At 45.7% G+C, this 22,057-nt stretch overlaps 1 protein-coding gene across 1 annotated transcript in view; it reads right to left on the bottom strand.

Moving 5' to 3' along the window:
* LOC148028010 (putative protein S-acyltransferase 14) overlaps window positions 1–22,057 on the bottom strand; it is a 71,296-nt gene that overhangs the window by 15,288 nt on the left and 33,951 nt on the right. The window contains exon 4 of the mRNA XM_087689694.1: window positions 13,514–13,640. Coding sequence (XP_087545820.1) covers window positions 13,514–13,640 — 127 coding nt within the window. The remainder of the gene's footprint in view (window positions 1–13,513; window positions 13,641–22,057) is intronic.

Below are 22,057 nucleotides of genomic sequence, written 5' to 3' on the forward strand. Positions count from 1 at the left end.
TCATTTTGGTCTGTTCCCCAATTAAAACTTTTTCCTTTCCCTTTAAGTTGGTCTGTGTCATTGGAACAGCTATTTTGGCATAATCTCGAATGAATCTACGATAAAATCCAGATAAACCTAGGAAGATCTGCAGCTCTTCCAGGTTCCTTGGAGGTGGCCATTCAATAATTGCCCTTACTTTTTCTGGATCCATGTTGATTCCCTCTTTCGAGATAATATGCCCCAAAAATTTTACCTCTTGTGCAAAGAATTCACATTTAGTTTTCTTCGCATAAAGGGAATGTGTTCTTAACAGTTGGAATACTAATTGTAAGTGTTCCAAATATTCTTCTCTTGATTTACTAAAGATCAAGATATCATCCAAGAAGACGACTACAAAATGTCCTAGATAGGGCCGTAAAACACCATTCATCAACTTCATAAAGATAGCTGGTGCATTAATGAGGCCAAAAGGCATCACCAAAAAATCATAATGCCCGTATCTAGTACGAAATGCTGTCTTGGGAACATCTTGTGCCTTAATTCTTACTTGATGATAACCTGATCTTAAATCTATCTTTGTGAAGAATTTTGCCCCTTGCCATTGATCAAAAAGATCTTCCATTCTGGGCATAGGAAATTTATTCTTCACCGTTATTTTATTAAGTGCTCTATAGTCAACACAAAATCGCATAGAACCATCTTTTTTCTTTACCAATAAAATTGGTGAAGCCCAAGGTGAATTACTAGGTTGAATAAACCCTTTATCCAGGTAATCCTTAATTTGTCTTTCAACTTCTTGGTGCTGTGTTTCACTTAACCTATACGGTGGTTTAGAAATAGGGTGTGTATCCTTATTTATGTCAATTGGGTGATTTATATCACCCCTATCTGGTGGAAGGCCACTTGGTAAATCAGAAGGAAACACATCTTTAAAATCATCTAACAAACTACTTAATTCATTATTAACATTCAACTCACAAACATAAGAAAATTGTTGCTTTATATTACAGAAAATAAAAGTGTTCTGCACAGGAAGAGACCATAACATATATACCTCACAAACTTCCTTCTTTATCAGCTTCTGAACTTCAGTAGAACACAGTAAAGGATTATCAGATACTTCATGTTCATCTTGAATTACAAAAGTCTTACCATCCCTTTCAAATTCCAGTGTATTATGATGGTAACTACGTTTTAAGGATGGTTCCAATCCCCATAGCCACTCCCTCCCTAGAACGATATCAGCTCTTTCCATATTCATAATTTGGAAATCAAGTTTATCTTTATATCCTTGAATCTCAATTTCCAAATTGGATACCATTGTATCCCATATTTTATTGTCTTGGCCTTGCATCATACGAACAACATATTGATGCCCACTCTTTTGTTGGGGAAGTTTCAATTTTTTGACAAGTGCATAATTGATAAAATTATGTGTGGCAGAGTCATCAATCATGACTCGGACCCTCTTTCCAGCTATCAATCCATGTACTCTAAGTAAATCATGTGGCCCAAAGGTAGGCTGCCACATAGAAGTTGACATATAACACTTGTGTTGTACATCCATGTGCAAGACCTCCAAAGATTTGTACTTTTCATGCCCCTTTAATTCTAAGGTCTGTACTACATGGATTTGTTTTTCTTTTCCCTTGCCCTTGTCCTTATCCTTTCCTTTGTCTTCCCCCTTTTTCTTTTGAGGGTAATTCCAAGCAGCATGGTTAGGGGATAGGCAATTGAAACACAACTTTTCTTTTTTGGCCTTATCAAAGTCATCAGGACTTAACTTTGGCCTCACATATGGTTTCTTTTCAAAAGATTGTTTTTTACCCTTAAAAAATGGCATTTTCCTTTTAAATTTGCCCACAAATTTTAAGGTTTCCAATTCCTTAGACTTGGGCTCCGTATCAATGAGACTAGTGAGTATACCTGGACGCATACTATCTTCATGAATTAATGCAAATTTAATTGTCTCTTCCAGCGTCTTAGGTGAACTCATTTTTACTTCCTTTTTACAGGCTTTGTCTAGTCCCCTAATGAATCCTCTTGTTTTTTGAAATTCATCTATTCCTTCCAATTTGAGGATTATCTCACGATATTCCTCCAGATATGTCAGCAGGGGTCTTCCCTTTTGTCTGACATAATCCCAATCTTCCCAATTTCTTTCCATTTCATTTTCAGGAAGAAATTCTTTCAAAAAGACGGATTCAAATTGAGCCCAAGTTTCAGATATTTTATTTGCCTCCTTTAAAGTTCGCCACCACTTATATGCTTTGGGCCCCAAAGTTAAACTAGCCTCCAGTGCTTGGAGATGTGGTGGGGTATTTTTAAGTTTATGTAAATCTTCCCATTTTTGGAGAAAATTAAAGATTGTATCTTTATTCCTATCTTTTTCCTCCCCGTGAAATTGAGGGGGTTTCATATCTTTTAAAACTGGATTATCCCTCAATTTATGGTGGGGTTCCTTAGGATCTCGCATAGTCACATCTAAATCTTTCGATGAAGATGGGACATCCGAGGTTTCTATCTTATTTTTATCTCTTTCTAACAATAAAGTTAATTGAGATTTTATTTCAGTGAGTGTTTGGGTTAAAAATTCCATTTGAACCCCCTGAGCTTGCACACGAGCAGTAAGATCATCAAATTGCTCTCGTGTAGCAAAAAATTCTTCCCACTGCTCTTCTTGCATTTCTGGTTCATGGGGATCTACCATAGGGTGGTCCCCAGAACTAGAACCTTCCATTACTCTCTCTTTCCCTTTTTCTGCCATTAATACACTGGAATTGGAAAGCAAATATAAGAAATTTGCATACAAAGTAAAGTACTTCCCTGGTTTTAATGGCAGGGCAGCTGCTGCTGGATTTATTAGTAAGCCCGAAGAGTGAGGAACAATCCTTATCTTCCCGGACTAGACCAGTCACGCTGAAAATGAAATTCTTCAGCAGAAAACGGGACCATCACTTGGACCACAAATATGTCTTTTATATGTGTGACAAATCTGGCTGATTTCAGTCCGTCGGTGGCAATTCAAATGCTGGTACTTATCATCACGACTACAGCAGTCGTCTTTATGTTTCGCCTCACAGCTTCTTCATATTTCGCCTCTCAGCTGACGCCTTTGGACATTGTGCCTTTCGTTGACCAGAAACGAATCCCTTTTCGCCTCACGCTGGGTCGTTCTACCTCACGCCTGCGCCGGGTCTTTTTTTTTTTCCTCACGCTGACCAGAAACGAATCCCTTTTCGCCTCACGCTCGGTCGTTCTGCCTCACGCCTGCGCCGGGTCGTTTTTCGCCTCACGTCAGTCGTTTCGCAAAATGTCACTTACGTGACGTGGCACACCACACGTAACTACTTCGAAAGGGTCTTCGACAATTAATGAATGGCGGGTGACCCTCACGCGACTAGCATCCTGGCAGGCAACTGAAACCCGTCAACTAAAACGAACCGCGACCCGTCGACTGAAACGAACCGCAAGACCCGTCGATGAAGAACTCCACAAATCCACACGACTAAACCTGTCAGCTCTGATACCAATGACAGATGACTCAGAAGAAGACTATGAAGCCAGAAGAAAACAGTCAGGATGGGTGAGCACGAGTGATTCCTTTCACCTCCCAGCCTTGCCTAGTATATTGCTGGCCAGACCATCGTGATCCGATTGCCAGCCGTCAAACTTTGGTGAGTCCTACTATTCTTGGACTCTCTTCATTTCTAGGCTCCCCTTAACCCCGTTCGGGCGCCCAAGAGCCCGGACGGTCATCCTCGTGCGTGTTCCCCTTGATTTACCTTAATGTCACATTAAATGTCACTTTAATGTCACATTCAATATTTGTGACCTTAATGTCACATTAAATATCACTTTAATGTCACATTAATGTCACATGGAAGCTCCTAACGAAGAAGAGAAACTATAAGGCATACGTATATGCTTCATTGCCGGCCTGGATGGTGAACTCCATTCCCCCATGGTATCCCTCGGGCGGACCATGGGGATGATGGATGCGCCTGGTGGTACCACCAGGGCGTCTATCAACCACGCTAAGAGGCGAGACTCTGTACACTGGTAGAAACGGGCCGCCTGTACTAGGGACCACTCAATCACATCCATCGACGCTCTCCACTGCGGAGGGACTTGAAAGATAATGTTCAAATGAGGAACCTCGGCCCCAGCCCACCAATTGATGCCATCATGCAACCCAGCCACTGCTGGGAGAAAAGTGCCAGTCCACCTTCTCCCATCTACTGAGAGATGTGGTCTGCCACCTCGCTCTTCACCTCCTCTATCTGAGTCATCGTCTAGTCTCCTGTGTGAGAGGCCTGAAGGAAGAAGGCATAGTTTGGTCCATCCGGTGGTGCTAGTAGATGGACCTTGCCACTCCTAGACTTGCGTACCACGAAGATTCCCACCTCCAAGGGTAATGGGAACACTCCATGCTCCGCAACTCTCAAGTAAGGCCACAACTCACTGTGAAAAAACTCTTATAGTAGCAGTTGTCCCTGTCTCGAGAAAGTGTGATGCCAAGCGGCATGGACGGATAAACTAGTGGTTGTGTGTGTGCGGGGGGGAGGGGCTAGACTACCGGTCACCTCATGTGGGAGCGGGTGGGATGGGTGGGGAAATGGTCACCTGTACTTGGGCCGGGGCGAGGGGAAGGGGGAACACTAGACTACCGGTGGGTGGAGGATGTCGGCGTCTAGGGCTCCTCACCTCCTATGGGAGCGAGGGGGATGGGTGGGAGAATGGTCACCTGTACTTGGGCCAGGGCGGGGGGGGGGGACACTAGACTACCGGTGGGTGGAGGATGTCGGCGTCTAGGGCTCCTCACCTCCTATGGGAGCGAGGGGGATGGGTGGGAGAATGGTCACTTGTACTTGGGGGGGAAGGGGTTTTGTGGGCCTTTGGGTGATATGGCCTGTGACGCCTTTGTGGGGGATGGATGTGTAAACTTGTGGACCTATCAGGTAGGGCGAGGAGGGGGGGGCCACATGATGCTCTGCCGGGGGGAAGGAGGCGATGCTCGCCCTCCTGCTCCCTACTGTGGCTGTGGAGCTGTCTGCGGCCCCCCCTACCGTCTCCCTCTCTATCGTCTTTGTACTCATGTGAAACCATATGCATCCACCTGGGCCTATCAACAAAGGTACCCTGGCTCTGAAGCATGTACACTCTGCTGCCTGGTGCCCAAAGTCATGGCATCACAGGCACTGCCCTAGCTGCCTAGTCACAATGACCTGTTGCCTGAAGGAGTGTCTGCTTGCCTCAATCTCTAGGAACTATAGAATATTCTTGGTCTCTTTCACTGCCACCCGTACCTTTGGGGCTCCTGCGGGCTGTCACTACACCTGTGAAAGAGGTGGAAAGGACAATGCCGAAGAGCCGTCCAAGGTCTTCCACCAACTAGCAATACCCTATCACCAGTCCGGGAAAGAGGAGGGTAACTGGGTGTCTAAGGAACTTGTTATGGAGCGCAAATGCCTCCACTATGAAGCCACTGTACCAAGGGACCATGTGGATGACCCCCTTTGTGGAAGCATAGGGTGAACTCGCCAGTAACTCACGGGCTTGTCAGAGTGCAGCGGTGCGGAAGCGTAGGACTGAGAGAGAGAGAACGCAGAGAGAAAAGGGAGAGAAAGAGACAGTGTACAATGAAGATCTGCTGTATAAAGAATGCTGAATACAAAGATATACACGGGCGCAGTGCGCTGGACTGCGTGTCTCCACCTCGACGATGCGACCTGCTGTCCACCTCGAAGTCTGCTGCAGTCTGCACTGTCTGCTGTCTGAAATCTGTGCACAGAGACAGAAATCTGCACGGCACCGGTCTGTAATCTGCGACAGAGAAGAGTGTGTAGACTGCTGGAAACGTCGGCAATAAATAGGCGAAAAACCACCTAGAACGGGGCGCCAAAATAGGGCGCAGCCTGGAATAAATCCACTGCAGGCAGTCGGACTGCCACGTGGCAGTCCGACTGCTGCAGGTCCGACTGCAGCAGTCCGACCGGACTACACCAGGCTGAAACCTGCCTGGCTGTGATCTCTCTAACACCCCCTCTCAGAGCCTGGGCAAGGCAGAAGCCTGAGGGATCTGGAATGTTGCCGAAGTAGAGCCTGAGGAAACGCCTTCGTAAACAAATCCGCAAGATTGTCCTCCGTCTTGCAATACTCCACAGTGATGGTCTCATCCAGAAGCTTTTCTCGGATGAAGTGGTACTGGATCTCAATGTGCTTCGTCCGGGCATGAAAAACAGGATTTCTTGCCAAGGCAATGCAACTCTCATTGTCACATCGCAGCAATGTAGGACGAGTCTGGGGGCACCCAAGCTCCTCCAACAATCTCCGAAGCCACACAACCTCGCATGTGGTGGAAGATGCGGCCCGATACTCCGCCTCAGTAGACGAAAGGGCTACCGTGGGCTGCTTCTTGCTACTCCATGAAATAACACCTGCACCCAAAGTAAAGCAGTAACCTGTTGTAGACCGCCTGTGGTCCACGTCACCGGCCCAATCCGAGTCGCTCCAACCTGCAAGTACAAGATCTGGCCCATCTGTCCCTGCGGGGTAATGAATCCCCAAATCAGACGTCCCCCTCAGATACCGAAGTATCCTTTGAGCAGCCTGCCAATGCACCGTCTTAGGTTCACTCATGAACCCTGCCAAGAGCCCAACAGCAAAACATAGATCAACCCTCATGTTGAGAAGCCAAATCAAGGACCCTATCAACTGTCGATAGCGGGACGCATCCGCCAAAGGAGAAGCTGAATGGGAAGTGGCCTTCCAGTTCGGATCCATAGGAGTAGAGAGGGCCCGACAATCTTCCATCTCAAAAGACACCAAGAGCTCCTGTACATATCTCTGTTGGGAGAGAAAGATCCCCCTCTGAGACTGATAAATCTCATGGCCTAAAAAGAAATGGAGTAGCCCCAAATCCATCATCTCGAACGTCCGATGTAAAGCTGACTTTGTCTCCTGGACCTGCTGTGCATCATCACCTGTGACAATCAAATCATCAACATATAATACAAACAGCACACAACCATCCTCGGAAGTGTGAACATACAGCTGCGGATCGGCCTTGGACCGCCGATATCCCAACTAAGTCTGGAGGAACGAATCAATCTTCTCGTTCCAAGCTCGCGGGGCCTGCTTGAGACCATACAGGGCCTTTTTCAACCTGTAGACTTTCCCATCTGAAGAACCAAAGCCAGGAGGCTGCTCAACGTAGATCTCCTCCTTCAAATCACCATTCAGGAAGGCCGACTTCACATCCAGCTGATAAACAGGCCATCTCCTATGGCCAGCCAAAGCAAGAACAACTCTAATGGTTGCCATACGAGCTGTAGGGGCAAAGGTGTCACGACAGTCAATCCCTGGGCGCTGGGCAAAACCCTTAGCAACAAGGCGAGCCTTGTGCTTATCCAAAGTACCATCACTGAGATATTTGGTCTTGAAGACCCACTTGACTCCAATCACCTTCTTCTTCGGGGGGCGTGGCACAAGTGACCAAGTGCCATTCCTCTCAATAGCCTCCAACTCAGCTTCCATAGCTTTCTTCCATGGGGCGGACTGTAAAGCCTCCTTCACGGAGGTGGGCTCTCGATCCTGCATAACTCGGGACATCAAACAATAATTGGAGCAAACAAGCTCCGAAGAATGCGCCTGGTGCCTCCGTGACCGCCGCGGACCATCCTGCGGTCCCCACTCCTCAGGAACCCCCTCGATCCCTGAATCACGGAGTGTGTCACGGGCCCAGCGAGGAGGAGGCCGAACCTCCCCTCGTCGTTCTCCATCAGTAGAAGACTCTGGAATGTCCACCGGTGGTAACTCCTCAGAAGGATCCGGTGGAACAGTAGACTCTGTGTCAGAAACAGAATCATAATCAAACGGCACAGGCTCCAGTGGAACTGTAGAAGGAGCCAAACTCTCCCTTGGATCTCCAAGAACGGGATGCTCCTCACCCGTTGAAGCAGCCGGAACCTCCACAAACCGCACATCACGGCTAATATATACTTCCCGCTTGACGGGATCATACAGTCGATAGCCTTGGGACTGGGAGCTGTAGCCAACAAATACCTGTTTTCGGGAAGCCGCTTCAAATTTGCCACGGTGAGCCTTGGGAATGTGAACATAGGCATCACACCCAAAGACCCGAAAGTAAGAAACATCTGGCTTCGTCCCAAAATAAGCCTCAAATGGAGTCATCCCTTCCACGGCCGAAGTAGGGGATCGATTAAGGATGTGGACTGCAGTAGCCACAGCCTCGGCCCACAGAACCTGAGGGATCTGTCAGTGCTCCATCATGGTGCGCGCCATCTCGATCACATTGCGGTTCTTCCGTTCTAGAATACCATTTTCTTGAGGAGTATTGGTATTGGCAAACTCCTGGTGAATTCCTCTATCTGCACAAAACCGAGCAAATTCATTAGACACAAATTCACCTCCCTTGTCGGATCGCAAGGTCTTCAACTTCCGGCCTGATCAGTTCTCCTCAAAGAGAAGCCAATCCTTGAAGTGCGAGAAAGCTTCTGACTTTAGTGCCAAAAAATAGGCCCATGTCATCCTGCTATAATCATCCACGATCAGCATGAAGTACGAGCTCCCACGCAGGGACTCATTCCTCATAGGGCCACATAGATCCGTAGATACTAGCTCCATCGGTGAAGTAGACCGCCGCGAAGCTGTGTGGGGAATGGCATCCCTATACTGCTTCCCCCGTATGCAGGAGACACATGGCTACTGGCTCACCACTATATCCGGCAACCCTCGAACAAGCTGTCCACGTGACGCCTTCCGAAGATAATCATAGTTCAGGTGACCAAACCGAGCATGCCATAACTCAGACTGTGACTGTGAGGTAAGAAGAAGAGAAGAGAGGGCAGTGGAAGACTTCAGTTTGTAAATGCCGTTCTCCTCATATCCAGAGGATAGAACCTTCCTCGATTCACGATCAAGGACTCGCACAGTAGAACTGTCAAATTCCACCAAAAGACCAAGGGAGCAAATCTTATGAACTGAAAGGAGATGGTACCCTAATCCTGGTACATGCAAAACCTCTGAGGTATGGGTGCCACCTCGTCCATCCGGAATAAGCTGCATCTTACCCCGACCTGCAATAGAAACTGAAGAGCTGTCTCCAATGAGAACTTGCCCACGCGAAGGTCGCAGCTGGGCAACACCATCTGATAAAGGAGACATGTGCCGTGAGGCACCACTGTCATCAATCCACTCTCGAGCTTGGGGAGCCGTCATCGCAGCATCAGAAGCATTCGGTGAAGCGTCCTCAATGACAACTAAATGTAGAAATGCAGCTGATGAGGGTGCAGCCACCGCTCCAGAATCCTTGGTTGCCTTCTTCTTGGTGTCCTTCGAGTCTTTGTCAGGGCAATCCTTCTTCCAATGGCCAGTCTTTCCACAAATATGGCATGTGGAGTCTTTGTCCTTGTCCTTCTTGGACTTGTTATCCCCCTTCTTCTTCTTTTGGTCCTTCCCCTTCTTCTAAGAGGCTTGACCTGTCAACGCCTCCGTCTTAGAAGCATTCTGTCCCTTTAACTGTTCCTCTTGGTCCAAGACCATAGGAACCAACTCTTCCCACCGAAGAGTAGACTCTCGCCCAGAAGCAATAAGGGCAAAGTAAAATGTACCGAATCGTGGCGGCAACTGGGACAAAAGTGTGATCGCCATGTCTTCGGAGGAAATCGGCTTCCCCCGATTCTGAACCTGCATCTGTAGCTGCCTTAGCTTGTTAATGTGTTCCCTTAGCGAAGAAGACTTATTGACGGACAAAGTCCGCATCTGGACCTCCAAAGAAACCCTCTTCATCAGGGTCATCCGATTGTACATTTGATCAAGCTCCAGCCATATCTCACGAGCCACCGTCAAGTGCTCGATGTGAGCGATCACGGCTGTAGTGCATGATAGAAAGAGAAAGGATCGTATCCTGGCATTCAGTTTGTCCCAATGAGACTGGGCCCTGGCCAACTCCGTACGAGCATCGGAAGAGAGTTTGGACTCATCTCTTACCGAAGGCCGGTCAATATCTTCCTGTACCAACTCCGCCAAATCATAGGACTCAAGAATGGCCAACATCATAACGCGCCAAATGCGGTAGTTGTCACCGTCGAGCTTCTGATCTGTAGGAAGAGCCGGTAAGACAGGCACCTTCCGGTCCATAATCGCCTGGAACTCCAAGTCCATCTCTGTAGACATCTTCACCTGCAATGCCTTCTCAAACGCAAAAGCAGCCCCCTCTGACTGGGTAAACTCAGCCTGCTAAGGCTCTTCCGCGTCCTGAAGCTTCTTCACCCGCCGGAGGCGATGAAAAAACAAAACCTGCACTTTTAGGTTGAAAACTCAAACTTCCTCCGCGTCAAACAGCAGTAAACAGCAGCAAATCCACCACCTGTGCTCCTTTCCTGTGCGCCCACACTCGTTTCAGCCTTGTTCCAAGGCCAGCCCTCCTGTCTGCCCTTAAACGCAAAAAACGCAAATTTGTGTCGCGATGGAAACTCCACTTCAGGTTGATTCTGCGCTCAGTCAGCCCTCAAACACTGCTCTGATACCATGTCAGAGTGCAGCGGTGCGGAAGCGTAGGACTGAGAGAGAGAGAACGCAGAGAGAAAAGGGAGAGAAAGAGATAGTGTACAATGAAGATCTGCTGTATAAAGAATGCTGAATACAAAGATATACACAGGCGCAGTGCGCTGGACTGCGTGTCTCCACCTTGACGATGCGACCTGCTGTCCACCTCGAAGTCTGCTGCAGTCTGCACTGTCTGCTGTCTGAAATCTGTGAACAGAGACAGAAATCTGCACAGCACCGGTCTATAATCTGCGACAGAGAAGAGTGTGTAGACTGCTGGAAACGTCGGCAATAAATAGGCGAAAAACCACCTAGAACGGGGCGCCAAAATAGGGCGCAGCCTGGAATAAATCCGCTGCAGGCAGTCGGACTGCCACGTGGCAGTCCGACTGCTGCAGTCCGACTGGACTGCACCAGGCTGAAACCTGCCTGGCTGTGATCTCTCTAACAGGGCTGCGTCAGCTGAGGTGAGTCAAACCATGAAGATCCCTTGACCCATTAGAACCGCCTCCACTATTTGCGTTGTGCCGATGCGCAACAAGGAGTGAAGCCGATCCCGACGGTGGGCCCTGGATGGGAAGTGACCTACTACCTGACCAAAGATCATTGTTTCTTTAAGCTCCAGCTTTGCGGCACGGACGGCTAAGAGCGGTGCCTCAGAGAGAACGACACGCAAGGTGTTTGACTGGGGGGCACTTGCAGAATGCACCATCGTCTGATCAGAGGTTTCCATTGCACGTCCCTGCTGAGAACCTACCAAACACCCTGCTGTGTTGCCGAAGATGGAGGAGAAGTTGCTGCAGAGGGAGGGAGCAACTAGCATGGTCCTCCATATATAGTAGTAGTAACTAAAGTCTCCATAGCAAATGTTCCTTCTACGATTCCTTGCCAAGGAGACCCCTAACAATGAGTTTCACCAACAAGGCTCTACTTTGATAGTCTAGATCTACGATCGCCTATTTGATCTAGGCTACATAATGGCATCCCAAGCCACCTTCACCTTTGCCAAGCTCCTATCTTCTCCTAACTAAATAAAGTTCTTGTTGAGATGCTTCACTTGGCCGAAGCATGACATAGAGAATGCTCCACAAGAAGTCATGTACCACATGGCCAAAAGAACTTGGTTGGCAACCACCACTCTCCTTGCTATCAGTGAAAGTTTCGGTGAGCTCCTATAAAGGAGCTTCTATTTAATGCTCAAGAGAAGAGGTGCCCAGCTCCAGCTACTATTCTGAAGTAATATCAATCCTGCTCTAAGATATCTCATTGCGGTCTGACGAGCAACTAAAGTGAAATCCTTGTGTAGTCACCATTCCAACTGCCTAGTGTCACATATCCAAAAGGCATAGGACTTGTGCCAATCCATTAAAGCACCTCATGCTCTACACAATATCTCTATGGCCATTACAAAGGCCCTAAAGTTGCTCTTTTCCCAATCTAGATAAATTGTTGTATCATTTGCAAACCCACATCAAGGAGCTCCTCGAACTCAAAGATGGGCAACACAGTGCCTCTAATACCAATGGATCTATCTCTCAAAAGAGATCTCATGGCCTTTGCTACAAATAGGAATAAGAAGCAATCCTTATCTCATTGATCTTTGGACAATGGGTTGAGCCTAGGTATACCATGAAAATACATATCATTCTAAGAAAGCCCTCATCGGCCATTGTTGCATAGCCTCAATATCACATGGTCACACTAGGATCCAAGCCTCTTGGTGGCATGTCCTGAGTTCAACTCAAGAAAGGAAATGTCACAGTCTTTCCTTCTTTCACATTTGATTGCTTCCTCGCAAGAAGCCCTTCAGTTCACTACTTGGCATCCCCCTAACTCTAAAAAAGGAGGCTAATTCATCACAAGCTAAGGTTCTAGTCACATCCAAGTTGCTTTACTAGCCTGATAAGCACATGGAATGTGATAAGTTTAATAGGATGGCAGGATGTGTTTGAGAACTATATGAGATGTATTCTTGGTCAATCTCAAGTTTATTCTTTCTGTCATAACCATCAATACTTTGGGGTTCCTTGGGGTTACAAGCTGATTTGAACCAGCATGGAGGTGTTTGCCTGCATTTCAGCCTTCATCACCATTGTTGGATTGGGCTTTTGTGTGCTCTGATGATTTTTTGAAACAATCAACCAATCAGCTTCATCATAAGATGGTTAAGAATAAGGCATGAGTGACTAAGAAAGCAAATAAAGTTTGGCCTTCTCAAGATAATAAAGCTAAGTGGCATGATCAGTTGTTTCAACTATGGAGGTCTAAGCTTTCCTTCGAGGGGAAAGTTCATTGCAGCCTATGAACTTCTCGTTTCCTATGTTGTTTTCTACTTAACTTTGAGTATGGTTGGTTAGCCAAAGGGCCCTTTGTAAATCTTTGTACTCATTTAATTCCTAATCCTTCACAAAACACACACGCACGCGTACACACATGGAACAACACACAGAGTTATTTACTTCTAAATCAATATTGCAGAGAGTGATTATCATGTTGAAAAGTGTAATCACACCCTTTCTGATGGGCTGGCATAATTGCTTTGCCCCAATTTTTGAAGTAGTTTACTAACCAACTAACTTGCCTCAAAGGCTGGCTTCAGAAGTTCACACGATGTATGCATGTAACATGGATGTTTCACCCAAGCTTCTAGTCTAAGCTAATGTGCAACCAAGTAGGATGGTAACAAAGCAGTTCCAGGAATGAGGTGAAATTTGCATTTTAATGCTAGATTGAATCTGGATCTTTTATGATGATTGCTCTCTAAATCAGGTTCATGTCACATAACATCTATACCCTGAGTAAATGTGATGAAGAGAACATATGGCAATTCGAATATCAATCTGCTACAAACTTGTTCTTACAATCAGACACCATTTTTTCAAACAGTTTGAAAGAAACAAGAAACATGAAGTGAAACTGGACATGAAAATATTTATTTCTCAATGAAATCAGAAATTACCAAATGCCAAAAATGTTGTAGCCAGATATACAGCAGAGTCAGAACGTTGTCCAACATCTTTGAAAAAGGATATAAAGTGAGGTAAAAGTGCAAATGTGCATAATGTCGTCTCCAAGAAGGTGTAAAACTGCATGAACAAAAAGAAAGCTTACATTGATTTAACCATTCCATAGGATCAACAGCACTCTCCCTTCCATCCCCTCCAACCTAAATCTCCCTCCCCCACCCCCACCCCCATGCAAAAAAAACGAGGGGATGCCTGGTTAAAAAAAACAAAACAAAACTTCAACAAAGGCACAAAAAGTGCAATACACAGAAGCAGCAGCAGCATTGCAAAAGCAAGAGATCTTGATGTTGGCCCTGATTGGCTACAACTGGACCACCTCTTTCTCCAACCAGCTATCATATTTGGGTGTTCTAAGAGATGATCAATTTTTACTACTGCTGGCAATGCTCCAAGTTTCATGAATACATCATCACAAACAGATGTTTTCATTACAGCAGTAGTGACACACAAAAATCCATTCCTTATACCAGTAGTAGCCTTGTCTAAGACCCACTCACAAGTGGACTACATAGGCATGGGGAAGTAGCAGAGCCTTATCAACAACCTTCTATCGAAGCAGTAAAGAAAGATGAAGCCAGGTTTCAGTAGATTAGATGGCTTCAGCCACAAATACAAGCTCCATCCTTTGTTTCTAGAGCAGGTACATCTAAATGTACAGATCACCCTAAGTCAGGGAGCTCTTCTTTCGTACATGGTACTGACAAAGACCCCATGTCAGCCCATGGAGTCTTGTTTGTGCGTATAAGCAGCTTGAGCTCTTCAAGATGGCACAGAACACTAAAAAGCTCTCATGAATTTCACAAAGACCATCATGCCAACATGTTTGGTGCAGATTAATTTGGAAGCAACTCCGTCCCACATTGGCTGCACTGACTTATGATGGGAATAGAGACGGATTGACAGAAAAAGGATAAATATCCTATGAAAACACAAGGTTGGAAGCAAAAATAAAATTGTAGAATGGCTAAAGGATCTCAAAATGAGGGAGTTCTTAGGAACAGAGAATATAGAAGAAGAGAGAAAAAATGACCTGGTGGCTGCTACCAAAATGCAGCAGTCCTCTACCTTGGACTGCACACAATTGACATCAAGCAAGCTAGAGTGACCATTAGACACATGAATACCATGAAGAAGGGCTGCCACAAACCAGAGCAGGCAGTAGACTGCAAAAATGCACCAATTTGCTGGCATGATGCATCCCAATTCATGAAGGCTCAAGAAGCATTTAACACTGCTGCACCAGCAAACACAATCCAGCTATAAAAACTTCTGTTGCAATACAAGTCAGGAGAGCAACACTTCCACAAACAGGAATCATCCATGTTCTAGGAAGCTTTAATGGCAAGGATAGGGTTTGTGCCCTGATACCATTATGGAAACCACAACATAAAGGAGTGGATAGTATGAGGAAAAAAAGATTATGATGAGAATAAACTGAACTTGAACAGGCTGAAGTGGTTGTCAAACTGTGCAATGAGTGCGGAAGCGTATGACCGGACTGAAAAGAGAATGAACACACAGAGAGAGACAGAGAGAGAGAGAAAGAGAGAGTCAAATGCAAAAAAAGAAATCTGCAATGAATGACGCTGAATAAAGAGACCAGATCTGTACAACGGGCTGTCGAATGTATCCACTGGAGCTCTCTCGACCTGCACACGCCAGAACTGAATGAATGTGCCCCCGGGCTGGGCAGCCTATAAATAGGCCCAATAAAATAATAAAATATGGCAGGTCCGCCAGTAAAAAAAATGGCCAACTGTAGCAAAACCAGTACGACTCCAATAAATAATAAAATAATAATAATCTGCTGCAGAGAAAATGCTGCCCTACCATGTAGCACACTGCCCAACCTGCCCGCACTGCCTGGCATGACCAAAACTTGCTGTGATCAGCTGGCGACTGCATAAATGTGTCCAAACTGATCCAAAAATGCATAAATCTGCCCTAGAATGACTGTGCCCATCCAAGAGATGACCAAATCTCTAAGACCCCCTCTCAAATCCTGGACACAACATAAGGCTCAAGGATTTGGAGTGTTGTCAAAGAATGACTTAGGAAGAGCCTTTGTAAAGAAATCTGCAAAGTTATCCTTTGACTTACAATACACCACATCAACAGTCTCATCCAAGATCTTCTCCCGAGTGAAATGGTATTGTATTTCAATGTGCTTCGGCCTAGTAGAAATCCGAAATATCATGCCAAAGCAATGCAACTATCATTGTCACAATGGAGTGTAGTAGGACTATCTAAGTACAACCAAGCTATCTCAGTAACCTCCAAAGCCACACTATCTCACATGTGGTAGAAGACGCCACCCTATACTCCACCTCTATAGATGGTAGGACAGCTGTTGGCTGCTTTTTACTACTACAAGAGATAGCACCTGCACCCAAAGTAAAGCAATAACCTGTCATTGATCTCCCATGGTCAACATCTCTAGCCTAATTTGAATCCATCCAGCCCTATAGAACAAAGGCTGAATCTCCTATCCCTGCTAGATAATAAATACCTAGATCGGGCATCCCCTCAAGACCCACAAAATCCTCATAGCAGCCTACCAATAAAACTAGTTTGTGTAAAGAAATGCCTTAACACAAAAACATAAACAGAAACCGTACAACAAAGCACAAATTGATAAAAGAACACAGTTAGAGTTAGGGTAACTCAGAGACAATGAACACAGTGAATGAATGAAGTGATATGACTACTGAATATACGATGCTCATGTAACAAACACACTATGCAGTGAATGAATATTGAACCTCGAACTCCTGTATCTCAAGGATCAGGGCAAGGATAATGAGTTGGAGAGTATGTCGTACTCTAAACGGATCCCGAATCGCAGCAAGGCAACCTCCGGATGTCGAACACCAACAAACACAGCAATGAGAAGCTGGATTTGATGCATACAACAATGAGGAGAGAGAAGACTAAAACCACAGGCAAGACAGCGTACAGGAGAAATAAAGACTAAAAACTCAGACTGCAAAAGAGAAAACTGCCAAACGCGGGCTGCAAATGATGTGGCAGGTAGTACGGCAGCAAATCTATGCAGAATAGTAGTCACTTGGCTGGGATCAGCTCCAAACTGCGAGAAGAGGGCTGGAAATCAAGCACCAACTCATGTAGACAGCAATGGACAGCTTTGGCTGAGATGTCCTCCACGAACAGGGTGTGGGTAGCAAGCTGAAATACCTGAAATCTGCAAAAACGAGATTAGGTTGAATGGAGAGCAGCATACCTATTTATAGAAAATTTGGGCCCTCCCAAAATGGTTTGTGCATGTGGGACACAAAACTCTCAAGATCACATTTCTTTTAAATAAACAAGGTTTCTTCATTAATTGAGTATGTTTTGGGGCTGTTTAAGTAAAGCTAATGCATTTTTAGCCCAACACCCCCTCTCAGGCCCAACAACGGTGCCACAAGAATAAGAGGTCAACCAAGCCCTTGCTTTGTTTATCTTTTACCCCAAGGCGCCTTTAGAGGCAATGGTTATCTTACCAAGGGAGCCCAAGCGATCACCCCAGAGAGGATAGGGCATCGGACAAAGGGTGCACATCAGCTCCCTAGTGGCCTACCAAGCCCTACAAAGGCAGATGGAATCAACTATGGACTTTTTTTTTCTAAAGGGCTTTTTAGATTTGATAGACTAAGCATTAAGTGAGGGTTTCAAATCAATTTTTGTCCTATTGAGTATCCGTGTCTCAAATGGAAGAGTGATAAGGGATGGTCAGACCCAACACCTTCACAAGACAAGCATACTATCCCTACCATTACTAGGTGTCGATGACGAAGAAAATAGCGAAGGTGGGTGTATAGCAAATATGTCAAGCAATCAATACAAGCAAAGCAAGCAAGCAAGCTGGAAAAGACTGCCTTGGAGACTATCATGTGCAATGCCACGAATATGATGGATCCTAGAGTTGACCACTTCAAACGATCGAAAAGGGATAAATGCGCATAGATACATGTTTACATGAACAAAATACCAATGCATAAGGTAATGCAAAGGGAGATGCAAGATATCATGCTCATGCAATATGCTATGCAACGGTGCCACTTGGACAGTGCCCTTGCAAGGAAATTGTTCACTTGTCCAAGTGTCCTTTTACAATCACGTCATCTTGACAGTGCAGATAAAGGTACAAATGTCCATAATACAATACAAAAGAATAAATGGATGTAATGTCTAAAAAATTTTGTAAGCATTATGATTGTCACTATCAAGAGTAGAAGCCGCTCCCTCTCAAACTGGAAGGGAAAGCAAGAGGGAAGCACCCTCTCCCCGTCAAGCTGAGGAAGTAGAGGAGGGTGTACCCAAGCCGATCCTGGGTAGCAAGTATTGAAGAACCGGCGAGTTGACTACTTTGGACAAGATATCTGTAAAATTATTTGATGATGGCACAAACTCTAGGCAAAGTGTCTAATCAACTTGCTCTCTGGAAAAGTAAAAGTGGACACTCACATGCCGTGTCCGTGGTGTGATGAGTGCCATTGCTCGCAAGGACAATGGCACACTGATTGTCACAGTAGACAACGACGGGAGAGTCACATGGAAAGTGAAGCGCCGCCAGTACATTCCTCAGATAGATGGCCTCGATGGTACCATCGAAGAGAGCCCGATACTCAACCTCGGTTGTGGAAGCCACCACCATCTCCTGCTTACAGCTGGACCAACAAATGGAATCCATGCCCAAGTTAAAGAGGTAGCCGCCATGGAAATGCCGAGTGTCAGGATCTCTTGCCCAATCAGAATCAGTATACCCCTACAAACATAAACAAGAATTAACCAAAGAAGTTTTCCTACAATAAAACGCAACACATGATTCTTATGGCCTGACATATGATTCTTATGGCCTGACATATGATTCTTCTTTGGTTAATTCACACATATGAATTCACACTATGTCAGGCCATAAGAACACAACACACGAAGACATGTAATCCAATGTGACATCCTAGGTGCTGTGAAATACTAACTGAGTATGCTAACTAAGTAAGCTAAATCTAGCCTAGTGTGAATTAACCAAAGAAGTTTTCCTACAATAAAACGATGATAGGTATGTTCATCGAAGGGCTGTCTTAGGGTATCCTTTGACAAGTGGACAATAGAATCTAGAGTCGTAGCCACTAGTTGTGTCTGATCCAAAGTGTACTGTTCCACGAGCTGAAGTGTGTACTTTTGCTGTGACACAAAAATACATTCCCTAGAACGAACTACCTCTATCCCCAAGAAATAGGACAACAAACCAAGGTCTCTCATCTTAAATGTAGCTTTAAGCTTAGCCTTGATTTCGCCATGGCAGCAAAATCTAAGCCTGTGATGAGTAAGTCATCAACGTATTGCAGGATATAGCGAATCCCCTCTACAGTAGAGCAAATATATAAGTTCAAGTCATAAGGGATAAAATGGTATCCGTGAGTCTACAAGAACTTATCCATCCTATGGAACCAAGATCGCGGTGCTTGCTTCAGCCCATAAAGAGCTTTATGCAAGTAGAATACCTTGTCCCTAGGATTCCCTAAAGGAAAGCCCGATGGCTTCTCCCCATAGACTTCCTCCTCCAAGAAACAGTTCAAGAAGGCACTCTTGACATCCATCTAATGTATCGGCCAACCACAGTGAGCGGCTAGCGCGAGTAGCAACCGAAAGGAAGTCAACCGCGCAGTAGAGGCAAAGATCTCTTTATAATCAATGCCATGCTTCAGTCGAAACCCTTGCATGACAAGGCGAGCCTTGTACTTGTCTAAAGTCCCATCAGCTTTTAGCTTGGTCCTAAAAATCCACTTTGTCCCAATGACTTTCTTATGGCTCAGACGATCCACCAATGTCCAAGTTCAATACTCCCTAGCTCCTTCTCCATGGCCTCTTGCCATTGAGGGTGCTAAAGAGCCTCCTGCCATGTATCCAACTCAGAATGCGCTATATAATCAGCCGAAAATAGTAACGCAAATGATGCCTGAGGAGCAAGCTAGGCAGACCTTCTAGGTCCCTCCGGAGTGGAATCCAGTGGTAGGATCCCCGAATCCTGCATGATCTGCTGGTAATGATGAGGTAACAGGTCTCGTGGAGGGAGCCTGGGAGCGGAAGAATCTGTAGAAATGTCAGGAGCAGGAAGTAGACCAAGCTCAGTAGGCACAATCTCCGATGATGTGGAAGAAGGAATCCGATCAAAATTCGATGTAGAGGACTCCACAATATCCCTCTCGTCAAAGATGACATCCTGCCTAACAATCACCTTGTTTGTCCGAGAATCAAATAAATGATAGACTTTCACTTCAGAGGAATATCCCACAAAAATAAGGAGATCAGCTCGAGGAGTGAGCTTTCCTATCTTGTAATCAAGCGTGTGTGTGTGTGTGTACGCACGACACCCGAAGACTTTGAAGTGGAAAATAACAGACCAAGAGCCAAAAAATGCCTCATACGGGATCTTCTGAGAAAAAACCGCACTCGGGCATCGGTTGAGGATGTACACCGAAGTGTTAACAGCCTCGACCCAAAGCCGCGCAAGGAGCTCTGCTGTGAACAGCATAGAACGTGCCATTTCCATGAGTGTCCGGTTCCTACACTCTACGACTCCATTCTGAGAAGGAGAGTTAGTAGAGGTGAGCTGGGGTGAGATGCCATGCTTCAGTAGAAACTCGGAAAACTCATGGGAGATGAACTCGCCACCGCTATCACTCCTCATGTAGCCGACACGAGACCAGTTTGGTTATGAACCAACAGCATCCAAGCAGAAAAATATGTGAAAGCATCTGACTTATGCTTGAGAAAGTACACCCACATGTATCGGGAATGATCATCCACTATCAAAAATAAGTACAACGCGTCGTTCAAGGTGAAAGTGAATGTCGACTCACAAAGATCAACATGAATCAATCTAAGAGGCGTCTCAACACGATGTGAGGTTTGCTGAGGTAATGGGATACAGTGCTGCTTCATAAGCTGGCATGCTTTACAGACATCTCAAGCTAGCTTCAAGCATGGAAAGCCCTCAACCAGCTCACGGCGTGACAACTCTTAAAGAGAGTGATAACCAAGATACCCTAAGCAAAAATGCCAAAGGCGCTCATTGTTCATAGGCTCTCGAGATGTGGCTAAGGCCTGGAAACTATGGAACGCAGAGCCCTCAACTATCAACTCGATCAGAAAATGTATCATGTGGTATAGGCCATTAGGTTGTGCCTCACCACAAGCAATCACTAAACCAGTCTGAGAGTCAAGAACCTCGACTGTGGTTGCTATAAAGAAGACTACTCACCCCAATCGGCAAAACTGCTGAACAAATAACAAGTTCACCCGAAGCTAAGAAACATAATATACATTGTCCAGTGAAGCTAGATCCGAACCCTTGTCAATGGCAAAATTGACACAACCTTAAGCCTAAATCTTGGCGAAGGAGTTATTTCCCACGGGGACCGCCCGACTACAAGGGCTCGTGAATGAAAAATGTCCGCTATAGGAGTCATATGATGTGTAGCTCCACTATCCACAATCCAAATAGGAGCTGAAGTGCTCGGCTGTGACAAGTGGGCCTCTACGATAACCTCGTCAAGAGGCAACTCACAGATGTGGATGAGACTCGCATCTTATGTCTCTATGGAGACGATGCGGGCCTCTGTAGACCAATCAGACAAGCCCTCTGGAGTTGAGAACATTCTCGATTGAGATGGTTGACCCGTGGCAGTATGAGTCTGACCTTTAACCTGCCCCTTGCCATCACCCTGCCTCCCTTGCTAGGGGTTGCCCGACTAAGAGGCACGGTCTGTGACTTAGATTTTGGTATTGTGTCTCTTGCCTTTGATCGATACTCCTCGTCAAAATGGCCAACCTTTTGACAATGTTGACAATACCTATCCTTTTTAGTTACATTCTACCGCCCAGGTTTGAGAGCTTGGGATGTTCCTTGTGATTCCTTGGATTGATTTTAATTTTGAGTGGAGATTTGGTTTTGTTTTCTCTTACCTTGTTGCCCTTTCTGAGAATGAGCAACAAGAGCCCCCTCTGAAGAGGAATTCTTATGAAACTGATCGAACAACCATGCGTAACGCAACAGCTGACACTCAAATTCATAGAATGTTGGCATGGTAGGCTTTGAAACTATACCGTCCACAAATTTGAAGTATTTTCTAGGGAGTTTATTTAGGAATAATGTGACCTGATCGTCAGAGGACTTGAAAGTTCCCGTAGTGGAGAATTCAGCGAGAAGATGCCAATACTCAGCCAACTTGACTTTCAAGTCATCTCAGTCAATGATTTTAAAAAGTTGGAGCTCATAGTCAAGATTGATACGACGGGTCCTATCCCGAGCCACATAGCAGTCAGTGAAGTGTGCCCAGTGCTCAGACGCTAAGTCAAAATGCTGAAGCTGAGAATGAAACTCAAGCAATAAGCCCTACATCAGCTCGACAATAGCGGAGGTGTTCTTAGTCTTCCATGAGCGAACAGCCTCGTATGGGACAAGTGCGAGA

The sequence above is a fragment of the Lygodium microphyllum genome, chromosome 12 (assembly GCF_053477565.2).
Source record: "Lygodium microphyllum isolate KBCC chromosome 12, Lygodium_microphyllum_v1.1.10, whole genome shotgun sequence".
NCBI classification, from domain to species: domain Eukaryota; kingdom Viridiplantae; phylum Streptophyta; class Polypodiopsida; order Schizaeales; family Lygodiaceae; genus Lygodium; species Lygodium microphyllum.